General features: G+C 45.3%; 1 protein-coding gene across 9 annotated transcripts in view; it reads left to right on the forward strand.

The window, feature by feature from the left end:
- LOC111846094 (low-density lipoprotein receptor-related protein 1B) overlaps nt 1–23357 on the forward strand; it is a 342141-nt gene that overhangs the window by 159146 nt on the left and 159638 nt on the right. For 8 of the 9 annotated variants that reach the window (XR_011983157.1, XM_072700926.1, XM_072700933.1 and 5 more), the window contains 6 exons: nt 34–159; nt 3125–3241; nt 7371–7451; nt 9230–9394; nt 11137–11319; nt 19696–19896. Coding sequence is in view for 8 of the 9 variants with exons in the window: in XM_072700926.1 (XP_072557027.1) it covers nt 34–159; nt 3125–3241; nt 7371–7451; nt 9230–9394; nt 11137–11319; nt 19696–19896 (873 nt within the window). In the remaining variant the exon portion in view is untranslated. The remainder of the gene's footprint in view (nt 1–33; nt 160–3124; nt 3242–7370; nt 7452–9229; nt 9395–11136; nt 11320–19695; nt 19897–23357) is intronic. The other variant, XM_072700931.1, reaches the window with a different exon arrangement.

Here is a 23357-nt window from a genome sequence, read left to right on the forward strand (position 1 = left end):
CAATGACAACACTGTGCCTCTCGCCCCATGCAGATAACCGCAGTTGCCCCCCTGACCAGTTTAGATGCTTGAACAACCGCTGCATCCCCAAGAGGTGGCTGTGCGATGGGACCAACGACTGCGGGGGTGGAGAGGACGAGTCCAACTCCACGTGTGCCGGTAAATGTCCGTCAGTAGCACCAATCAAGTGAAAGCTGATACAGAGTGCCCTCTGCTTTGACTCTCCTACAGAGTCACAGTGAAATAGAGCTCACAGGTTAGCCGGAAGCACACTGTACATGGTGATAATCCATCCATCCTCTAATCGCTTATCCTGATCAGGCTCACAGGAGCCTCTCTCAGCATCTGCAGACAGTCGTACTCAATGGGCAATTCAGAAACACCCAGCTCTGCAGATTAGGATACTCTGTGTCTATCATTGGAAGGTCACTGGTTCAAATCCTAGGTTTGGCAGACTGATTTTACGTTCCAGGGACTGACTGACTTTGCTTTCTCAAATATGTACGTTGCTTTGGCTAAAATCTTATGTGAAATAAATAAATGTAATCTAACTGCATGTGAGGGACTGCAGGAGGACACCAGTGTGACATGTGAAAAGCATACAAAAACCAGACACACACGCACGTTTGTATTCACATCATTGTGGGGACCATCCATTTATTTCTATGGGCAAAACCCTAATCCCACCTATGATGACCTTAACCCCTGCCCCTAACCTTTTTTAGTTTTTTGATTATAGTCTCAGATTTTTAGAAAATTGAGTTTCCCCGAAAAAATGGTTTTTGGTCCTCATGATATATATATATATTCCAAACACAGATGGGATTCGAACCCTTGAGCTGGAGGTGTTAGACCAGAGTTCTGAGCCACTGTGCCACACACACTGTAATAATGTGTTTTATAAAATATACACTCACACACACACACATACAAGGCAGGACAGTGTGGATGTTTTGTGTCTTCTGATGAGTTATGACTTAAATAACTTTAAAAGTCTTGGTGTTTGATCACAGCTGTTTTCCCTCAGCTGAGCTGAAATACTTCACGGCCTGCTTCAGAAAGTGATAATACATGGAAAGTCTTAGGCAGTCTGGCTGGCCCTCCTCCTGCTAGGTGCTGCTTGCTCTGATTTATTGCTTGTGTCTGAGAGAGTCGTACGGCGTTTGTCACAGCTTGCTGGTGTGTTTTACATCTCGTGAGGTGTAAAAAAAAAGAAATTGCCAGGACCATGCTTCAAGAATGGATATGAATCCAAATATGTACTTTGTGCATTTCCCTGATTATTCTAAATGTTAGGCTTTCGAGACATTCATTCTGATATATGGGTATCATAACCCCAGTGCTGTCTCCATCCCAAGACACATATGCTCTATTTGTTTTGTAGAAGATATTACACAACTCTTGTGGGCGTGTGTGTGCTCTGTGTTGGACTAGCATCCCACGCTAATTGTGGAATTGGTGGATACTGTAGGTTCTAGACCCATCATAATCCCATATTAGTCATGTTTGAAAGGGATGTGTGTATGATTCTACAGTACCAGAAAGGAAAGTTTGTCTAGTTAGTTAGAAACTATATTCCAGATTCTTCCCAGGAGAATTCCAACTCTTTATATAGCCAGACAGATTTTGGTCCAGTTGTAATTACCATTGCAATTATTTTTCGTTGTGATTGCTCACAGAAAATAAGTGATTATAGGAATTACCCCCCAGGATACTGAGAAAATTAACATTAGGAATATAATTTTGTTTTTAGTTTTGTTTTGATGTTTTTCAGTCTAGGCAAGTTGGAGACAGTACTTTACAGTTTATTCAGCTGTGTAATTTAACGCCGATTTTACTATACGCTTTGAAATGCAGAGCCGGAACTTGAAAGACGGATTAAAATCATGTTTCGGTCACATCACTTCACCACAGATGCACCTGTTACTGAGACACAGACGGAGGTTGTTGGGATTATGAGTCGGCCTGCCGTTAACTGGTGCCACCTGAGAATATGGCCCTCGTACCACCGTCCCGTGTCGCTCCTATGTAGAATATGGCCCTCGTACCACCGTCCCATGTCGCTCCTATGTAAAATATGGCCCTCGTACCACCGTCCCGTGTCGCTCCTATGTAGAATATGGCCCTCGTACCACCGTCCCGTGTCTCTCCTATGTAGAATATGGCCCTCGTACCACAGTCCCGTGTCTCTCCTATGTAGAATATGGCCCTCGTACCACCGTCCCGTGTCGCTCCTATGTAGAATATGGCCCTCGTACCACCGTCCCGTGTCGCTCCTATGTAGAATATGGCCCTCGTACCACAGTTCCGTGTCGCTCCTATGTAGAATATGGCCCTCGTACTGTACCACCGTCCCGTGTCGCTCCTATGTAGACACCGGCCTCCATTCTCTCATTATATATCGGTGTCTTTGTTAAACATGTCTTGATTTATCTGCTTGTCATACACTGACAGAAAACCTAAGTTCCTCCCGCGTCCAGAAAGAAATCGACAGGGACATCAAAACATCCGCGGGTCTACGGCAGCTTCCTGCGGCGCCAAGCCGAAGATGAAACGGCCGGGTCACCGGAGATAGAGTTCATACTTCCTGAGTTCCGCTGAAATCCCATCCAGATGGGCCCGTCGCGTAGCCGATTCACAATAGGGCCGTGTTGCATCGCCGCATTTTCTGTTTCATCACCCCTGTCGTGGTCCTCGTAAGCCCGCCATTAGTGGCATGACTACATACAGCAGTCACTTGTGGTTTGTCCCCAAAACCTCGTTTGAGGCATAACCACATTCACTAATGTGCTACTAGGAGTATCTATATTTTCTATTTATATTTTGAAAGCTCTCTCTTATGCTTAATCCCAGAAATAAAGCTCGTATAAACGCTCATACGCACCTACTGTAGACAAACATTAACATACTGCTGAGGCTGTAATACCCCTGGTCTATTTTGTCCTTCTGTTGCTGGAAAAGCACATTAGCTAAGTGAGTGTATTAAAACTTTAAGATGTTAGACACTTTCAAAAACCCACAGACCATTAAAAGGCCAACCAGCCTCCAAAAACAGACTCAACGGGTGCCCTAATCCCGTGACAATGAAATCACTCGAATAAACCTTTTCTTCTTCCGTTTTTAGCTCAGACATGCCAAGCGGATCAGTTCTCCTGTCACAATGGCCGCTGTATCCCGGAGTCCTGGCGCTGCGATCGGGATGACGATTGCGGGGACCGCTCCGACGAGACGTCCTCATGCAGTGAGTGCTGACAGCAGCCACCTGTTTGCAGCCCTGGAGCACCAGGGCGGAGGGGGCACGGGGGCGTGCGATTAAAATGCTGTAATCCCACATTTACATGTGCAGGAATATGCAATGCAGAGAAAGTTCAGGGGGGGGGTAAAACTACAGGCTTGTTCTCAGTCTAACAGCACAATCCTCTCCTCCAGGCATGATAGGCCAGTAGGCAATAAAAAAAAATAAAAGTTCGCTTCTGGCTGGGAAAAAAAATGTCTGGAAAGTGACCACATCCCGCTGACTTCACCCTTTAGAGGAACCCGGTAAAATGGTTGCAGGTGGTGTTTGGAAGGTGATGTTTACGAGGATGTCTGGGTCCACAGCGGTGATGGCTGCTTTGACCAGACCTCAAAAGCGTCGTGCATTTTCATGTCCGTCTAGCGGAACCAGCAGTGTCCACAGCCAAGTGGCGTTTTTAAAAGCACTTTCCAGCTGTACTTTTTCTTCCTTTGAAATGCAAGCAGTCGGTCCAGGAAAAAAAAAAGGTGTTGCATGGAAGCTCTTATTTTTCACTGGGATAAGTGTTCGTCTTCTGCTTCTCGGGGATGGCGGTGGGGAGGAGGTCAAGGAAAACAGTGGAAGGCGTCGCCTGTCTCGAGAGCTGCCGAACAGACTACAATGAGTAATTTGCGGCAGGTTTTACTTACTGGATTGGAAGAAACTCTGTGTTGAGGCAATACTTTCAAAGCCCGGTTGCACCAAGATAAATATATTTCTTTCTTTAAATGTTGCTTTCTGGATATAAAGGGTGTACCAGGCCCCTTTTGCTCCATTTGAGCAAATAAAACATTTTTAGTTTGTTGGAAAGATATCCTCATATGCCCCACTGGTCTTATGAGTAAGGATTCCTATGCTCTGCTCATTATAAGCCAAGGCCAGACCTGGTGTGTAGCACGTGTGGCCCTTTGGTCTTCTCAAAGCCTGTGTTTTTATGCCACAAGAGGCTAACGCTGAAGGACAAACAGCCAGACCGGCTGCTGCAAACCAACGTTTGCTCACCCCCCTCACGCTCCGCTGCCCGCCTCCCGAGGGCGCCTCCGAGCGCAGCGAAGCATAACTTGACCGACGTCGCGGTTTGCCAGAGACACCCGGGCAGACCCAGGGGCCTGGGGGACAGACACGAACTCCACCTATACATTCCTGATTGCATCAGCTGAACTGTCTCTCATATGACACATGGACGTTATATATTATACGTACACAAAACAGGATAAGCAGTTGGGGGCACTGGGGGACACTGGCTGTGATCGGAAGGTCGCTGGTTCAAATCCCTGAGTCAGCAGAATGATTTCATCATTGGGTCCTTTGGCAAGGCCCCTAACTCCCAGTTGGTCCTGGAACTGTATACCGTCTAGGATAAAAGTAACTGCTAAATAAATTAAATTGATGGACAGGGGCCTTCATATTTGCACTTAGTGGGAATAAAGCTTTTGTCTTGACCCATCTCACTAACAGAGACAGGGATTTTTCTTCCCCAAATACAACGTGACCTGTATTGTAACTTCAGAGAAAGATTCCTCATGACCTAATTATTCACTCTGTAATTTCTTTAGACGAAGGGAGGGGTTACTGGGTATGGCTCCTGCTGTCCTGGAGCTGACATACTGGTATTAAAAAGGCTTAATTTGCGCATTTGGTGGACTTTTCCTTGCCTTCTACAGCGGTCCGGCCTGCCGGATCCTTAAGGCGCTGCAGAGCACTGCGGCTTCATTCCATAGCTTTACAGCTTCCTTCGTTTTGGCCTTTAAGCCATTGGCAGGCCTCCCCCCATGTCTCTAGGATGCTGTGGTATAGTCGCCTGAGACACACTCGTTTCTGTTGCCTTTTGGCAGCCTACATCCCGGCTGTGTAAGCATCCCCTGTTCCGCATTTCCCGTAAGCTTAGTCATGGCCCAGCCAAATATTTTTCCTGGCACATCTTGGCTGAACGTTCATTGGCCTTAGTGGCTAATTTGCCTGTCTTTTATTTGGCTTTACTACCCCTATTTCAGATTCAGATGCGTGTTTTCATGGTCGTATTTTATGCAGAGTGCACTTTGTATACTTCAAGAAAGAGGCAGAGGGGCAGCTGCAACGGCGTGAATTACACCACGCTCCATTGTAAGAGAGCCCTGGTGCATTACAAAGAAAAGTATATACGAGTGAATAAATAAGATAAATAGCGGCAGGGGAGGAGCAGTGAATAGCTCCGTGCCGGTCCGGTGATGGCGTCCAAGCGTCTCGGTTACGGCCGGTGTGCATCGCAGATCGCTCCGGTACAGACACAAACAACTACTGTATAATTAAACTTTACGCTCCGATTCTCTAAATAATATTCAACTACGAGAAACCTGACCAGCTTTGGTCAGGTGGCTGGCGTGAGTTTGCATACGCATTTACATGTATGCACCACTTATATTACTTTGTACATAATCTGTAGGGTTTGCAAACTACCCAAGGTCTAGTTAATTTTAAATCTATAACGGAATAAAATTGATTTGCCGGAAGATTTCTTGCGTGTCACGCCAAATGCATGGGAGTTAGCAACCCTGACATGTTCTTCTCCCTCTTTTTTGTTTTATTTTCCCCCTTTTCCCCGTCACATCAGCCTCTCGCGCGTGGCGCGCGGTGGGCGCCGCCTCGAGCCCGGAGCCGGATTCCAGCAGAAGCGCGTCGGCTTCCGCTCACCTCCGATGACCGCGGGGCGCTATGCTTCCCGTACCCGCGTTTGTATTTTTAACACTCTTCCAGAAGGACGACAGGGATGCTGCCTCTGGAAGGCGTGCGAAGTGTGCCAGCCCAAAGCTGGGATATAAATGTACTCATATCCCATGGCTTTTTACGGGTTCGTTCCCGGGTGACACCGGTAAGCAGGCGCGCGGTATGTGAAGTTAATGGGCTCGCGTGCACTGTACTCCAAAGTCACTCCGTGTTTTTGCTTAACTGCCACATGAATTATGAGGCCACTTCCCGGCTGAAAAATGCGGCGAGCGCACGGTTAGCTTTTATGGATAGGTTAATTTGCGTGTTTTATGGAGGCGGGTTCAGATTTCCGGAGTCAGGCTTGTTAAAACGGTAACCTCCACCGTATAAAGTGGGGCGCAAATTAATGGTCTCAGAAAGTGACAGCAAAGAATGGATATAATTATTAGAGGGACAAACGGACTAGATGCGTATGTGTAAACGTGTTCCTCTGGTAAGCTGTACTCACTGAGACGGGCCTTTGCTCTGTGTCCAGTCCTCCCACCTTGCAAGAAGAATTATCTGACAGATGCCGCTTAATTAGGGTACCCATTCATTTTTCGTCTTGTTCACTTGTCAGCATCAATGACATCCTTAATCCCGTGGATGGAAGAGAGGGGGTGTCCGCTGCGAGGCGGTCCTGTGGCTGTAGCGGTCCGGAGAAAGGCTGAAGAGCCGGAAAGCCCTACATGTGAAAGCGTGCCACCGCAACTCCGCTGTGATTAAGTTTCACCTGAAGTTATTTGCCTGGGCTTTAATTAGATTCACAGTGGTCTAGCAATGAATTCCAATAAATAAATATAATTCCGTGACTTGCAGGAGTGTTCATTAACCCAGGGTCTTGGATCGTTTATCATTTTTTTTTTTCTTGTAGGGCTGTATAATTTACCAAAACTAAAGCAACTTCCGTGCGATGCTGGATAACCTTGTATTTATACTTTTTCGTTGATGTGTGTTTCTGTGCCTTTTAGATGAAGGGGAGAGCAGATGTACTCATCCCAATACTGAAAATAATAAAGATTTCACCTTCTGGTTTTTGACCATTTGTGATATATTGAGTCCCTGCACTTTGAAACGACCTTGTTTTAACCAATAAAAAAGGTTTGCTATTGTAGCCTCACTTGGAAATTGAAATGTTTATATGTCATATGTAAGAGTGTTGAATCCAGGATTGTTGAAGTAAATACAAAACACATTTCAGTCTCTTAGTTTGATGAAATCCTCTGGTGGGCTTATTCATTGCTTTCCATGAAACTGGTCTGTTTTTGTTTGTTTGTTTAAAACAATTAAAGAGACGTGATTTTTAAAAGCATTTGAATGTCTTTACAAATAAATTGTAAAACGTGATTTTGTTTCTGGAACTTTCCATTAGCCTTCCCCACCTGCGAGCCCCTCGTCCAGTTTGCCTGCGCCAATGGGAGGTGTGTCAGTGCCAAGTGGCATTGTGATTCGGGTGAGTTTCCGCGCTCTGTTCATTTGCAGATGCTGATTATATATCTCGCCGAGCACATGCACCACTGCATTTATCGCATTCAGATGTTTAAATGGAGAGATATAGCATCGGCGGCCTTCCTCGCTGCTTCTGTTCTGTCGGGTGGGGAGGGGGGGAGGGGTCCACAAACACTACATCATTTAGTGTGTGTATGAAGCCAAGAATGTGGCTGCAATACATGTGTGATTGATGTAGGGATGGCCCGAGTCCTAGGCCAGCAATCCTCTTATTGTGCGAATGCAAACAAGCTGGGCCTCGATTCACCCATATTCAAACCGCGGTACAGCGAGATCCCAGTAATTTTCGGTGTGTTAATCAGTGGTGTGCATCTGGACGGCCTTTTGGTGATAGGCGTGCCAGGAATACATAGCGTATCGGCTTGGCAGGCGAAAAAAAACAAAACATTGACATATGGTTTTTAAGACTGTGACGTATGCTGAGAAGACATCAAATACGTACGCTAGGCTGGGGATCCCTGTGAGGGTCAGGAACATCTTGCATCAATAAAAAAATGGTGAGAAAGGAGCTGAATGGTTGGACGCCTTTGCCAGGCTTGTTGTGCGCATGCTGATTATTATGCTGTGTAATGACTGTGGAGCATCCAGGCAGCTCCAGGAGGGTGTTGTGGTCTGCCCAGCCTTCCCTCACTGCGTCGCTTCACAGTGCAGGGTGACAGCACAAGGGAGCCTCCCCTGAGTGGCTGATTCTCAGAGTAAAAGCTTCTAGCCGCTCCGTAATGGGCTGGGGCACATTCTGCCACCATGACCTGGCACCACTCAGCTGTACTAGAAGGCAGACGTAATGAAATGTGATATGCTGCTCTCCCAGGGGACCGTCTGCTTGCCATAATGCAGCTTTTCTTCCCCGCTGGGAGGTTGTGTTCCTGGCCAATGATACAGTCTTCAACAGGCAGCGCGAGGAGCATTATTTGTTGTCCATGGAGCCAGCCGGTTACCAGAGCATCGGGCGATCATTTGAGGAGCACCATCAGGGGCGGCTGTGGCTAGAGAAACGTTGCAAATTCAAGAAGTCCCTTGTAGGACACTAGCGCCACATGCAGCCTTAGTCAATATATCCGCAACCATTTGGACATAGGTGGCTGTCTTGGCTGTCATCTCCTGCAGAGGTGCTGACTTAGCCGGGCAGGGGGGCTCACAGAGTGGGGCTCCCCCCAACCCTCTGCACACAGAGTGGGGTTCCCCCCCAACCCTCTGCACACAGAGCGGGGTTCCCCCCCAACCCTCTGCACACAGAGCGGGGTTCCCCCCTAACCTTCTGCACACAGAGCGGGGTTCCCCCCTAACCTTCTGCACACAGAGCGGGGTTCCCCCCTAACCTTCTGCACACAGAGCGGGGTTCCCCCCTAACCTTCTGCACACAGAGCGGGGTTCCCCCCTAACCTTCTGCACACAGACGGGGTTCCCCCCAACCCTCTGCACACAGACCGGGGTTCCCCCCTAACCCTCTGCACACAGACCGGGGTTCCCCCCTAACCCTCTGCACACAGAGTGGGGTTCCCCCTGTCTCTCTGCACACAGAGCAGGCTTCTCCCCTAACCCTCTGCAGGGAGAGCAAGGTTGTTCCCTAACCTTCTGCACACAGAGCGGCATTCCCCACTGTCTCTCTGCACACAGAGTGGGGTTCTCCCCTAACCCTCTGCACACAGAGTGGGGTTCCCCCCTTACCCCTGTAGGCAGTGTGGAGTTCCCCCTGATCCTAGCCTTCCTCTTTGCATCCAGATAATGACTGCGGTGATGGCAGTGACGAGGTGGGCTGCTTGCACTCCTGCTCCAATGCACAGTTCCAGTGCGCCAGTGGACGCTGCATCCCGAACCACTGGGCCTGTGATGGTGATAACGACTGCGGAGACTTCAGCGATGAAAATTCCACCTGTGGGGGTGCTGGTGTGTTGCTTATGTACCATTTGTGAATATTTCCTAACAGTAACAACAAACAGTTTCATTCATATTGTATCAGCTGTGTATTCGGGGGTTCTGCTCTCTGTGTGCATTTTGCATGTCCTCCCTGTGTACTCTGGTTTCTTCCAACACATGCTGCTAATTGATGTCTCTGAATTGCCCATAGAATATGGTGTGTGTATATGTGCTCGGTGATGGATTGGTGTACTGCAGCCTTGTGCCCTCTGTTGCCTGGGATAGTGCCCCCCAGCCTACAACAGCCTGGACTAGTATAAGCAGTTGTAAAATATATGGGCAAGAATATGCTGGTATTGCTTTTTAGGGACCTTAATTAGGTTTAGTATGTCCTCACTTCATGTCGAATTAATCTGCTCTATCTGTTTTTAGTAAAGCATCCTCTGGATTTGGATTCTTTAATCTGCTATAATTATCCAGCGGGGCAGATATGGGCGCTCAGAATGCTTACAGCCCAGTAGCTTGTCAGGAAAATGAGGAAGCTATTTATCAAAAGCTTCCTCTCAAACCACTTCCCAGACTTCCGTGGTCTCAAGAGGCCGACCCAGTAGAGGTGCGTTGGCTCAGGCCTGGGAGTCTCTAGAAGGATGTGTGAAGACAAAGCAGGAAATTGAATCATCGTATGTTTTAGATTGTAATGTGTATGTATTCTAGGCAGGTTGGCAGTGTCAGACCGGGGGATATTAAATGAGCCGATCTCTGAGAGCTGGGGATGTATTATGCTAATTTAGAGCCGACGTTAGGTAGCATCCTCTCTCTTTTTGGTTTCAGGGTGAATGTTTTATTCTCAGGCTTGTCAAGCACATAAGGAAATACTGGCCTCGCTTGTATGAAACCTCTCTGTTTGTTGTCACGTGACTAATCAGCCTCCCGGGTGGGAGTGACAGCTTTTAGGTGTCAGCTTAGGCCTTACAGAGAAATGCACTGTGGTTGGCCAGACAGTGATGGGACACGTCACCCCTTTGTCAGTCTCCTTAGCATTAGCGTTATTATCATAGCGATTAAGTGAAACCAGTGCTCACAGGCTGCCCAAGTCCACCCGATTCTTTATTAAGCTTCATTCAGCTTTCCGCTACAGTGAAACAGCAGTGAGTCCACTGGGATTTCATTATTTGGGTTATTATTTTCAGTTTTTGCACATTTTTTGTCCAAAGTTGCATGCATATCTAAGTTTCCCAGTTGCTATTCTGGTTAAGGAGTCTTGGAAAGTGCTGAGTAATTAGCTAGACATCATCACACTTTCTATTGATATTTAACCATTATCTGGCCCATTAGTAAGTTCTGAATAAGTTTTGCAAGCTATTCTGGAGTTTTGTCTGTGTATGGTGACAGTAATATTATTGCAAGGGTAGCTTTACAGGCCTTTCATGGATGCATGACCATTGATGTCCAACCATTAAGATGTGTAGTTTGCATTACCTTATTTAGTAGGGTAGTTAGAACTAAAGCACATGGGCAGCTCTGGATGTGAACCATGTAATAATCAGCTGTTCTAGTCTTTACTTCCCTTACGGAAAATGAAGGTGCATCAATTCAGCGATCGTTAACTGAAGATGAAGAGCAGCACTGTCAGTAACCAACCCAAAAAGAAATAACAGTTTGCTGATACTGGAGGTTGCCATGTTACCAGCATTGGGGGGGGGGGGGGTTTGTGCTGATGATGGAGGTCTGCATATGACCGGTCTTGAGGGGGGTCTCTCTTTCTCCCTAAGCCCCACCTCCTCGCAGCGACTGTGGTGTAGAGGAGTTCCAGTGCGGTAGCGACTACACCTGCATCCCCGAACGTTGGCGTTGCGACGGCGACAAGGACTGCGAGGACGGAAGCGACGAGTTTGCCTGTGAGGACATCAAGAAGGTTTGCGACCCCAAGGCCAAGTTCACCTGCCAAGCGTCAGGTGTGTAGCCGCAGTTTGCAGTGCCAGCGTGCTTCTGACAGCTCATCCTTCCTGCTGGGGACTGTGCAGCCTCTGTGCTCTTCTGTGCAATTTTGCTCTAATGGAATTGTGGTGCTTATCACTGGCCATGCTGTGTGAGGGTTTGCGTGCCTGTGTGTGCCCCACACCGGACTGCCATCCTCTGCATGGTGTTCCCCTGTGCTGGGGCCATTGTGGACTGCAGCTGGCGTCACTGTGACCGTATACTCAGTATGCAGTTGGAAGGTGAATGGATTTTACAATAATTTAGTCCTTAACCAAACCAAATGTTTAACTTCACAGAGGAAACGCATAATACTTGTGGATTTAAATATAGTCCGATGAGCCAAAACATTATGATCACCCCCATGTAAAATGAATAATTTTAATTATCTCATAAAAATGGTGCATGCCAAGGTCTGGAATGTATTCGATGGTAAGCTAACATTCGGTACTTGTAGTTGACATGTTGAGTATAGAAGAAATGGGTAGGAGTAAAGATCTGAGTAACTTTAACAAAGGCCGAATGATTATGGCCAGACAGAGCATCTCTGAATCTGCATGGCCTTTGGGGTCAGCCTTGGTGAGCACCTACTGAGAGCGGTCTGAGGAGGGAAAAACTATGAACTGCCGACTGAGCAACCAAGACATGAGATGTGAACGAGGTACATGTGGTTTGTCCCATGTGGTACAAACCAACAGAAGGGCTACTCTGGCACAAATAGCAGATACATTTGATGATAAGTATGGGAGTAATGTGTCATGACACACAGTACACCGAGTCCTGCTGCGTATGAATAGCCATGGATTGGTTTTGTTGGTCAAGCACATCCCACAGATGCTTGACATTCAACATTATTTGCTTCACATGGGGGGTGGTCATAATGTTTTGGCTCATCAGTGTGTATATACACTCACTGGTGACATCGTGAGGTACACCTGTTCAAGTGCTTGTTGAAGCAAATATCTAATCAGCTAGTCATATGTCAGCAGCACAATGTATAAAATCATGCAGGTACAGGTCATGAGCTTTAGTTAATGTTCACATCAAACACCAGAATGGGGAAGAAAGGTGAATATAAGTGACTTTGAACGTGGCATGATTGTTGCTGCCAGATGGACTGGTATGAGTATTTCAGAAACTGCTGATTTACTGGGATTCTCACACACAACCATCTCTAGAGTTTACAGAGAATGGCCTGAAAAAGCAGAAACATCCACTTGGCGGTTCACTGAAAATGCCTTGTTGATGGCAGAGGTCAGATAATGGCCAGGAGTGATTTTCCCAAAGCTTCCTTATCGCTACGTCATATGTAAGTTCTATGTAAGAAGATAGAACTTCCGAATGACGTACCGTTAAGAAGGCTTCGGGAAACTCACCTTAGACTGGTTCAAGCTGATAGAAAGGCAACAGTATTTAAAATATGCACTCGATACAACCAAGATAATGCAGAAGTTTATGCAGATTTATTGTCATACACTGGTAACAATGCAGTATCATTATCAGTAATGAAATTCTTAGGTTCAGAGACACCTCAACTTTTGCACAGTAACGAAAACAGGATGACGTGAAAAATTTTAAATTATATGTACATATGTACGTGTGTATGTATGTATGTGTGTATATATATATATATATATAAATGCATGTATGAATGGAAGATATGATTCAAAAAGTGATTAGTGCTGTATTGCTGTGCTGTGCAATGTAAAAGTATGTGTGAGCAGCACCAGGGGTATGGGGTAACCGCTGTGTGTAAAGGTGATGAGTGGAGAGGAGATAAAAACCGTCCCTGAGGCTGCTGGTTTGGGTCTTGATGCTCCTGTACCGACTGAAAAGGCTGTGACTGGGCTGGCAATGGTTGGAGAGGATCTTCTGCCTTCCTCAATGGTTGGCAGCCTAGTCTTGGTGATGCGCTGCGCTGACCTGCCCACCTTCTGCAAAGCTTTGTGGTAATGGGTAATACAGAACAACATGTGAATGCACAACATGTCGAACCTCGGAGCAGGTGGGCTTCGGCAGCAGAACATTGGGTGTTACTCCTGTCAGCTAAGAGGAGGATGCCGAGGCTACAGTGGGCACAGGCTCACCAAAATTGGACGATGGAACATTGGAAAAATGTTTCCTGGTCAGATGAGTCTCAGGTTCTACTGTGAAATTCAGATGGATGGGTCAGAATTTACAACATGAACGCATGGGGCTATCCTGACTCAACAATTCAGGCTGCTGCTGGTGGGGTAATGGTGTGGGGGATATTTTCTTGGCACATTTGGGGCCCCTTAGTAGCAATTGAGCATCGTTTAAATGCTACAGCCTACCTGAGAATTGTCACTGACCATGTCAATCCTTTTATGACCACAGTGTACCCAACTTCTAATGGCTACTAAATGTGCCATGTCACAAAGCTCATATAATCTCAGACTGGTTTCTGGATCTTGACAGTGGGTTCACTGGCCTTCACAGTCACCAGATCTCAATCCACCTATGGGATGTGGTGGAACGGGAGATTCGCATCATGAAGGTGCGGCTGACAAACATGGACCAAAAAGGCATCTTGTTGAATCTATGCCACAAAGGATTAGGGAGGTTCTGTAGGAAAAAGGGAGTCCAGTCCAGCACTAGCCAGGTCTGCCTAATAAAGTGACCAGTGAGTGAATTTCAAAAGAAATGTATTTGTGGGCTGAGTTAATCTGTTTGCATCATCGGGGTCTGGAATGCACCATGTTTGCCCTACATTTGGCTCCCCTTCCATAACATGTTCACACAGGCTACTCCAAACTCCCAGCTCCGGTGCCTTCCAGCGGCAACGTGGAGCGAGCCCACCGCTGCCTCCCGGCAAACTGTATTTATTATATCAAATTGGATCAATTTACGCCGCTTCACACACCTCCCGAAATAGCACCGAGTGTGTTTGGCTCACGCTGTAATTGAAACCAGGGGGCGGGGGGGTGGGGGGGGGGCGGCGATTTTCTGATTACCCACGTGAGTTCAGGATCAGGTGTGCCGCAGGAGGTGTCCCGCTGGAGCCCGTATTGATCTGCGCCACCGAACGCGTCTCATAAAAATGGAGCATTTACCATAAAATAAGCCGAGGGACGCGCCAGCACGCTCCAGCCGCATCGACGCCTCCCCGGAGCAGACGCACACGTCCCCTGGCTGCATCCATATCTGAACGGCAGCATTGCTGAAGGCTGTTGGGCTCTGATTTGGTGTTTATTGTTCTTCATAATGCATTTTTTTTGTTGCTGATATTGTGAGACAGTTGTGTTTTGTTTGGTTGTATATGCGTGGATTTGTTATGCTCTAATGACGCTAAAATGATATTTCTCATTCTTCGTAATATATTATTATATAGTAATATAGTATTATATAGTAATATAGTATTATACAGTAGGTGCTACATATTGATATACTGAAATGTACCTACAGCTGTAGGCTTGCGTAAAACCAAATTAAGTAAATCTGAACTTAAGCAAAAAATATCCACCTATAAGTTTGTTTGTACTTTTCATTTGTTTAATGTATGTTCTTCATGTATTACTAGTATTCTTTTACTGTTTTTCCTTTAAGGTAACAATGGTACGTGAAGATGAATCCAACTTCCGTAAAATTTGACTTAGACAATAGGTTTGTGGAATGGATTATTTACGTTAGTCAGGTACTGCTTTTACTGAGAGAGACATTGGTAAGAAAGAGGCTTTTTCATGGACACGGTCTGGAAGGTGGCCCCAGCCAGCTGGACGTGTAGCAGCTAACGATACGGGCTCACGGTCATAACACGGCTGGCGCCAGTCCCGGACGGAGCCCTGCCATTGTAACCGGAATCACTTCCGTTAAAACGTCCAGCAGGTTAGGGGACCTGTGGTGCTTTGCCAATAGCAATCATCATCATCATTGCTGGGAAGATAAATCATGCAGCAATTCTGGTGCCGAATAAAAACAAATAAACAACAAACAAACACATGGCTATAAATGGTTTATATATGACAGGCATCTAGGCAGTGAGTTTTAAAAGTATTTCTTCACAAATGTATTTGTTTGTGCATGCTTATCATACTGATCACAGGCAATAATGATCAGTGTGATTGGGGGGGGGGGGGTAAATGCACACATCTGCAAACATCTGGACACAAGGGGAAATTTCATTCTCCAAACACAGGCAGATATTCGAATCACGGGCCCAGGTTATGAGGCATGAGAGGGAAGATAGATTGTACTTGTGAGTCATCAGGACTCTTTCAAGAATAACCCAGAATCTTTACAGCGATTTATGATCTTTTGAGGGCATTGGAGCAAAGGGTGTTGACTGGTTAGTTTATCATGTGTCACACAAAAATTACACCCCTCCCCCTCAATACTTAAGAAGAAACTGAGATAAGTGAGCGGAAATAATTGGACAGAAGGGCAGAGGACTGAGTATCCATGACCTTATCTCCAGTGATCTTAATGAAAGTCTACTGTACTGATTCCCGGCTGGCATTGAGAAGATGAGAGCTGGAAGGTAATGGGTGTTGACAACATTCGAGCGACTCATAGTCAAGGACCTTCGTTGGCCAGCACTGATGTGGAATGGGAGAGCTTTCATGTTGCTGGGGCCTTTCTCTTTTTACGGTGCCTTTTGTTCCACTTTGGATTGCAATCAATGTTTCCGGGCAAATTGGAAGTCCAGGAGGATTCCCAACTGCAATTTTCATTATATTCCCTTTAAAATAGGGGAAGGAAAAGCAATGGGCAATCTGGGGCTATTTCTGCAAGCGAGGGTGCTTGTTTTGTTTTCTTCCGTTGTACAAGTGCAGGAATCTCTGACAGCTGCCTCTGAGCCCTCGCCAGGTATTCAAGCGGAATGACCCGTTCAGGACTAATGCAGATGCTTTATTGTGGATCTGAAACACAAATGCAGGGAAGGAATTTCAGGCTTGATTGATCTCAAGCCCATCCATCACTTCTGGTCAGACTAGGGGACGGTTCGGCTTCCAGTTGCGCTGATTCACCACCATTATTTTGCTTGTTGCCCTTCACAGAGGAGACCGTTTTTGTTCTGTTACTCTGTTGCACAAAATAATAATCATTATGAAATAGTCAGAAATTGCAAAACCCATTAAAGCTGAATGAAACACATTTGTGTGCGACTCAGAAAAGGTGTAAAGGTGGTTCATTGTTTTTCAAAATTCACAGGTCGGATCGGAATGTAATGCATACGGCATATCATGGCACTATGCGAAACGTATCGCCCGCCTGGCTGTAAGCAAAAGTCGATCATAGGTAATTCTGCATTTATGGCACAAAAAGTCCTGTCATATGTATAACATACTGGAAAATCAGAACACTGTTTCCGGGGCTTATTTGTGATTATTTTCCTGGGTATTGTTCAGTCCATGGCTTTGGCCTGTTTAGTAGTCATGTAAATAAAGCACCTATACGTTAAAGTGCTGTAGACAGTTCTGTACTGTGAATGCACAAAGAAGAATAGATCTAAGAGAGTGACAGCGATCAGCTTAAAGGGGAAGTTTGTTTATATTGTGTGGTTTAGTTATTTTGTGCAATAATTCACCCCTAGTTCTGTCTGGGATTGAATTTATTCCACTCTGCTGAATTTTACCTTGTGAGTCTTACTTAATAAAGCTCTTAGGTACACAGTCTTCTTATTGCTTAAGAGAACACCAACTGCTTATTAGTCTTAATTTGCCATATTACCAAAGATCCACGTGTAACCTTTTCAAACATATTTCCATTAAAGCAGAATAATGTAAATCAGTTTAATAATAACAAGCAAACAAACTCCTGTGAAACATAGTTAAGGATTGATTGCACTGGATTTAGGGTTTAACGTGGACCTCCGGCACTGCTCTGATAGCGTTGATTTAAATGTGCTTGTCCCACATTATGCAGGGCGTTATTGTCCCCTCGGTGGTCGTTCTTATGACTGGCAGACAATGGCAACGTTGCCTGTAGCACATAGGCATACAAAAAACAAACAAAACCCGTTAGACGCAGAGGCTACATTCATGAAAAGATAATCGAGTCACTGCAGGTGTGCTTCCTTTGATGGCGAACATCGGTGTGTCTACTAATTCGGGACGGTACTGTTTACATTCTGGTCTCAGCATGCTTAATTATCCCCTCTATTGTTGTGGGCCGATAACTGCGCTCCTGTAACGGCGCCGTGATTCTCCTGTGTTCTGTAATTATTCTCGTCCTGTGAGAGACGGGACTTCTCATCGTTCTCCAGAAATGCCGGCAATCTGGTTTCTGGCTTGGGCCTGGCCGGGAGATCACCCCCCCCACACCCCTCTTTATTTGTATAAAGACCCCCCCACCATATATTTGCTTGCTAATTACAGGCACTTCATGCTGCACAACACTTTTTCCACTTTTTGGAAATGCCAAACTTACTGCAGAGCCTCAGGTGTGGTAATGTGCAAAATTCCTTCAGCGTGTTCCATTTAAAATGGCCCAAGAGTAGTAGGTGGGTTGTTCTACCTAGATTTTTCTGGAATAGATTTGTATTCACAAAGAGGAAATGACCTATTCGTACTGGAGTGACTTCGAACGGTGAGGTTAAGATGCTCCAGACCCCATGTCTTTGTTTTCTTTGTCCTCAAATAAAGTGAATGTGTTTCCCATGGATGCGGAGGGAGCTCTGGGAATAACTCTCTCCTCTGCATTTTTATGCTCAGATCATTTGCTTCAGATTAAATTCTAATTGAATGAGCCGGTTTCAGAACAATTTGAAGAATTTGTAATCCTGCAGGCCTAGATTTAGAAAAATAAAACTTTTTTTTTTTTTTGTCTGTGACCTTGCAGTTCTGATAACATTGACATTGACTGATCAGTCAAGATCAATTGCTCGATCGATAGATAGATAGTATAATAATATTCATCCATGAAAGCTAAATTAAATGCGGAATGAGATGCTGACTGTAGGTCCGCTACAATCCTACACTGGATCAGCAGGTATGGGAAAGAAATACAGACGCTCCTCTACTTACGAATGAGACACTTTCCGAACGGCCGTTTGTAACTTGAAATGTTCATTATTCAACATCATTTTAAGGGTATATATGCAAATACAAAGAACTAGGATGCTGGGAGTACGCACGCTACGCCACTGTGCGGCCGGAGTCATACTACCTGGAATTGGCACGCAGAAAAAAAAAATTGATGTTGCGCACAGGAAATTGGAGCCCAATGAACACCTCTTTGTTCGTATATCTGAAAGTTCGTAAGTTGAAAGTTCGTAAGTAGAGGAGCGTCTGTATATGGGTTTCTGGAGGGTTGATTTATTAGGGCTCCATAGCACCACTTTTGTTTTTGTTAGGATTTTTGATTGCTTTTTCTCTCTTATTATTATTATTAGTATTAATCCATAAAACAAAATTGGCAGCCTAAACCGTAAGACCTCGTCTACATGTGTTATCTGTGTTTGGCTAGGTAATACGCCCCCTTGCTGTCAGTTCAAAGTCAGTTCAAGATGATTATGCAGATGATTATGTTGAAAGGTCACAAGACTAATTTTATGGCACCTGTATTGCCATATGTAATAAAAGACAGCTTGACCTTCATGATGCATCTGATTCAGCACCTGGCAAAGTGGACGCTACAATTGTCACTATTTCTCCTAAACCCAGTAATATGCCTATATTGACGATACATTTGTACATTGAAGTTGCCTGTATGTTTTGCACGGTGCAGAGTTTGTGGAACGTACGCTGCAAACAGATCCGGATGAGACGAAAATAGGGCCTCAACGCGATTGGTCCGTACGCGGCAGGCAGTGGTGCGACGTGCAGCATCACCCAGGCAACGGCGAATGGCGAGCGTAGCGGTCATGGCATCGCACCACTCTGTGCACGCCGGTCCTCTGCTGCGGCAGCGCGGAAAGCCGGGGCTGTCAGGAAGCGATACGGAGGGCATCTGTACCCACGGAGCATTTTAAAGCCAAATCTTACTGTTGAAACCTGCAGCAGTCAGAGCATTATCTAAAAATAGTTGAACGTTTCCACGATGACTGTTAGTGAAGGTGTTTCAGAAGAGCACTGTAACACACAATGAATGCAGTTAGTACTTTTTGATGTGCGTATGTTCACCACACCCCTTTATCATGAACGTTATAAAACAGAAACCTACCAGTGGCAGTGTTTAATACCACTCAAACCACATATTTGCATGAGGCCCCTTGTTGGCCAGAAAGTTGCATTTTGGGGTCCAACAAACCTGCCCCTGCATATAACATCCAATACTTCCATGTACTGAACCTCCTAAGCTTACTGCCCTTTTTTAAAAACTCATTTTTGGCTTGAATTGTAGGAGAACAATCATATAATGGCTTTATAAACATCACCTGCTCCCTCGCACAGGCAAATGCATCAGTAAGAACTGGGTATGTGATGGCGACCAGGACTGCGAGGATCGATCGGACGAGAAGGATTGTGGGGTGTCCGTCTGCAAGCCCCCCAAGTACCCCTGTGCCAATGACACCTCCGTCTGTCTCCCACCGGAGCGCATCTGCGATGGGAGGAGTGACTGCGCTGACCAATCAGACGAGGGGCCTTCCTGCGGTAAGATACATCATGGGTGGAGCTGGGGCATGGCATGCACGGTATACTGGAGTCTCTGTCCATGGTTTGGTACCAGTCAAACAGATGGGATCTGCAGTGTTGACTAAAAGCACATTCCATTTCCAGACTTTGTTGATTGGCTTGAAGATATTGTGTTAATAAATAAATGATGTTTCATCTGCTTATTTCCTGACCTCTGTTTGTAAACAATGGGCTCTTCCGACTTATCGCCGCTAGCACCCCCAGGCCATTAGCAGGAGTAGCGTTTCCTAGGTAACATGAAACGAGTCAATGTCACGGCTCAGATACCGAGGTATGGCTCTGGTCAGATTTTCTAGGAAAGCAAGCTCTTATCCGAGTGCAGTCTAAAGAACGCTGTACCCATATTGTCTGAATGGTTATGGGTACCCCTTGTTTGGTGACACCAGAGAAGCGGTCTGTGATAGATTGTGTTTCCATTGGCCAGGAGGACAAAAGAGGAATGGCCTGTCTGTGCAAATGAGATGAATGGCAACATTTTAGCGTCAAGTGGGTTTCAGTTTACAGTATATGTCAGTAATGCAGTAAGGACACGATAAATACTTCATTTATTGAGTTTTGCAGGCGGCTGGGTAATTGCTACTGACTTATGCTGTGTAGTCATTTTCATGAACTTGAATTTATTGAACAAGAAGATTAATGCACCCTGCTGATGATATAAAACATTTAGCTTTTTGTAGCAGTTCAGAATGAAATTCACTTGCAGCTAAGTAAAATCTTAAATAAAACAGTTACTAACCATAGTGTGAGCTAATGTTTGTAATACCTTAAAAACTCCTGTAATGATGTAGGCATCATCTTTTTTTTTTTCCCCAGTTATTTTTCTTTGGCACACATTTAAGCGCTCATATCTTGCAGGCTGGGAATAATATCTACGTTTCATCTTGCAAAATTCCCCTTCTGGTTGAACAGGTTTATGTGATGGAACAGCAAGCATCCCAGCCGGACAGGTTTGCGTCCTGTTATGTTTCATGATGTCAAGCCGCTCCGAGCCACCTGGGCATATCCCCGTTCCATGAGACATGTCATTGGTCCCCTGACCATTCAAAACTGGCGATAACACCGGCGAGGAAACATGCCTGGTCAGAAAAATCCTTACTCATGATAAACAAATACAAACTAGGGTCAGGAAGATAATGGTGCACAAATTCAGCCGTTTTCCTTTTTCCTTCAGTCCTTGTTTGAAGGATAATGCCTTGAAAGTAATTATATGCAAATTTGCACATGTAGCAGAAAGAAACTCTCAGCGTGGAACTATTCTGTTTGTGTGATCCCACACGTGACTGAGGAGGAATGTTATACAGTAGATGTGGGGAGTTTAAATCTGGAGATTCCAGACTATTGCATATCCTACACCAGGTTTGCCCCACTAATATCAATATCTCGGGGTTTTTTGTGTTATATTTGTAACCTGGCTGGCTGTTGATTCAGATCTTAGCTAGCTGTCTGCAGAAAATAAGACTTTTCTGTGAGTTTGTAATGATAATGCATGTGCTTCATTACTTTTGAGGCTTGGCTGGCTGTCACACTGCGGTTACGTATGTGTGGGAACCTTTCAGATGAATTCAAATTCCCCTTGCAGGAGAAAGGAAGTACATACCATTCCTGCCTATTACCGGCTAACAGGAGAATCTGCTCCTAATGGTGTCTACAAAGGTCTCTACAAATAAGTTAAAGCCAAAGCTTCAACCCTGAAAAAAGGGAGCACATTAACATGAGCTGGGCTCCGGTTTTGCATGTACGTGCGTTTAAGGATCGGTTGACCCTCCAGTCTAGCCCAGATCTCCTTCTGCCAAACCCCTTCTAATGATCAGAGACACGTCAGTCAGAGTTGCGCAGCTTAGCGGAATCCTCATTCCTCTGCAAAACGTCGTGTCCCCAATCTCGCTGTTACTGCACAGGCTTCTCTTTCAGTCATTGACTTGCAACCAGTTTCATCTCATCGCTAACTTTTTTATTCCCCCATCAGAGACCTCTCTGAATTAAAAGTTGTTTTGTGGAAAGCTGATGCCATTAAACAAAGGTCCACGGCATCTGCTGTACCTACAAGACGTTTGGAATGATTTCACAAAAATGTCAATAACATGTCAAAAGACCAGATCGGGCACATGATTCAAAAAGCAGACATTTTTGATACTTTACAGCTTCTCTATCCTTGATGTATCACTGTTCTGTCATACATTAAAAAATAAAAAGAGAGAAAGCACACAGCAGGGCTGAATCTGCTTGAATACCCCTGATTGTGCCAATTTTTAACTCGATCCGACTGCCTGGCTAATTATGATTGATTAATCTGCACCATGCAGAGAAACAGCAAATTATCAGAAGAGTTTGAAAATAATGAGCATCGCTCACAATGATGTTGAAAATGTTTCTAAAATGTTTTTGCCCCTTTCATTGAGAAGTAGTGTTTATTAGTTGTCAGATTTTGTACATCACGAAGTACAACCATAGTTTATTCTCATTTACATTTTACAAAACAGTACATAACAATTGGGGATAGATTTTCTAAGATATGTGCACATAAAAGGATTTTCTTTTCACCATAATTAGTGGTTTAATGCTTAAAAATTATATTGTATCCTTAAAACAGTTATCATGATTTCTGTTGTGTGATTTCTTCAATAAACATCTCATCTGTAAAATCAGTACCTCCACTGGCAGATCTGTGACTCTGGAATGCTGTGGTGTGACATTGTTAGCGGGGGGGAGTCATGGGGGATTGTGCAGGAAACACAGAAGTTAATCTCAGGCAGCATCAGGGAGCGCAGACCACAACAAGCCGGAGACTGTAAGCAGAATCCTCACCTGAAGCTGCCTTATAGCCAATTGGATCATATCCCTGATGCAGTTAATATTCCTCGATGAACCCTAATCACACATCGCCGGGTAGCAGAGCCAGTCCAGGAGGAAAATTCAATCCTTTCTCTTTACTGCGGCAAGAAATGTCTTAATAATGGGAAACCAAAGGATCTCGGTCCAGTCATTTTAGCCGATTTGCTTTCTCATCTCACAGAGCTCGACTTTAATAAGCACAAGGTGCTATTGAGAGGAGTTTTCTATTAAAGTTAGGGAAGGCAAATGGAGGGGGGCTGAGGGTGGTGGGGGGGGGGTTCTTTTCTAAAACAGTCCTCTCAGGTTTATTAGACTTGCAGATTGTGTTTGGACACCCTGACGATAAAAGTGGTGTCATTGCAGTCAAGGCCTGGATTGTCTTTAAATAAGAGCTGAGCACTCAGGAGCCCTGCTGTTTGCCGCATAATTGGGGCTGACCTAGAATGTTCTTACTGTTTGGGAGTATCTCTCATTATTATTACTTTTTTATTCCGTTTTTCCGTGCGACACGATAAGTTCAGAGATGGTCCTGGGAGTTAAAAATGATGCACCCCTCCAGAGACCTTCCGGTGTACAACTGCTGAATG

This window comes from Paramormyrops kingsleyae, chromosome 16, assembly GCF_048594095.1.
Source record: "Paramormyrops kingsleyae isolate MSU_618 chromosome 16, PKINGS_0.4, whole genome shotgun sequence".
NCBI lineage: Eukaryota > Metazoa > Chordata > Actinopteri > Osteoglossiformes > Mormyridae > Paramormyrops > Paramormyrops kingsleyae.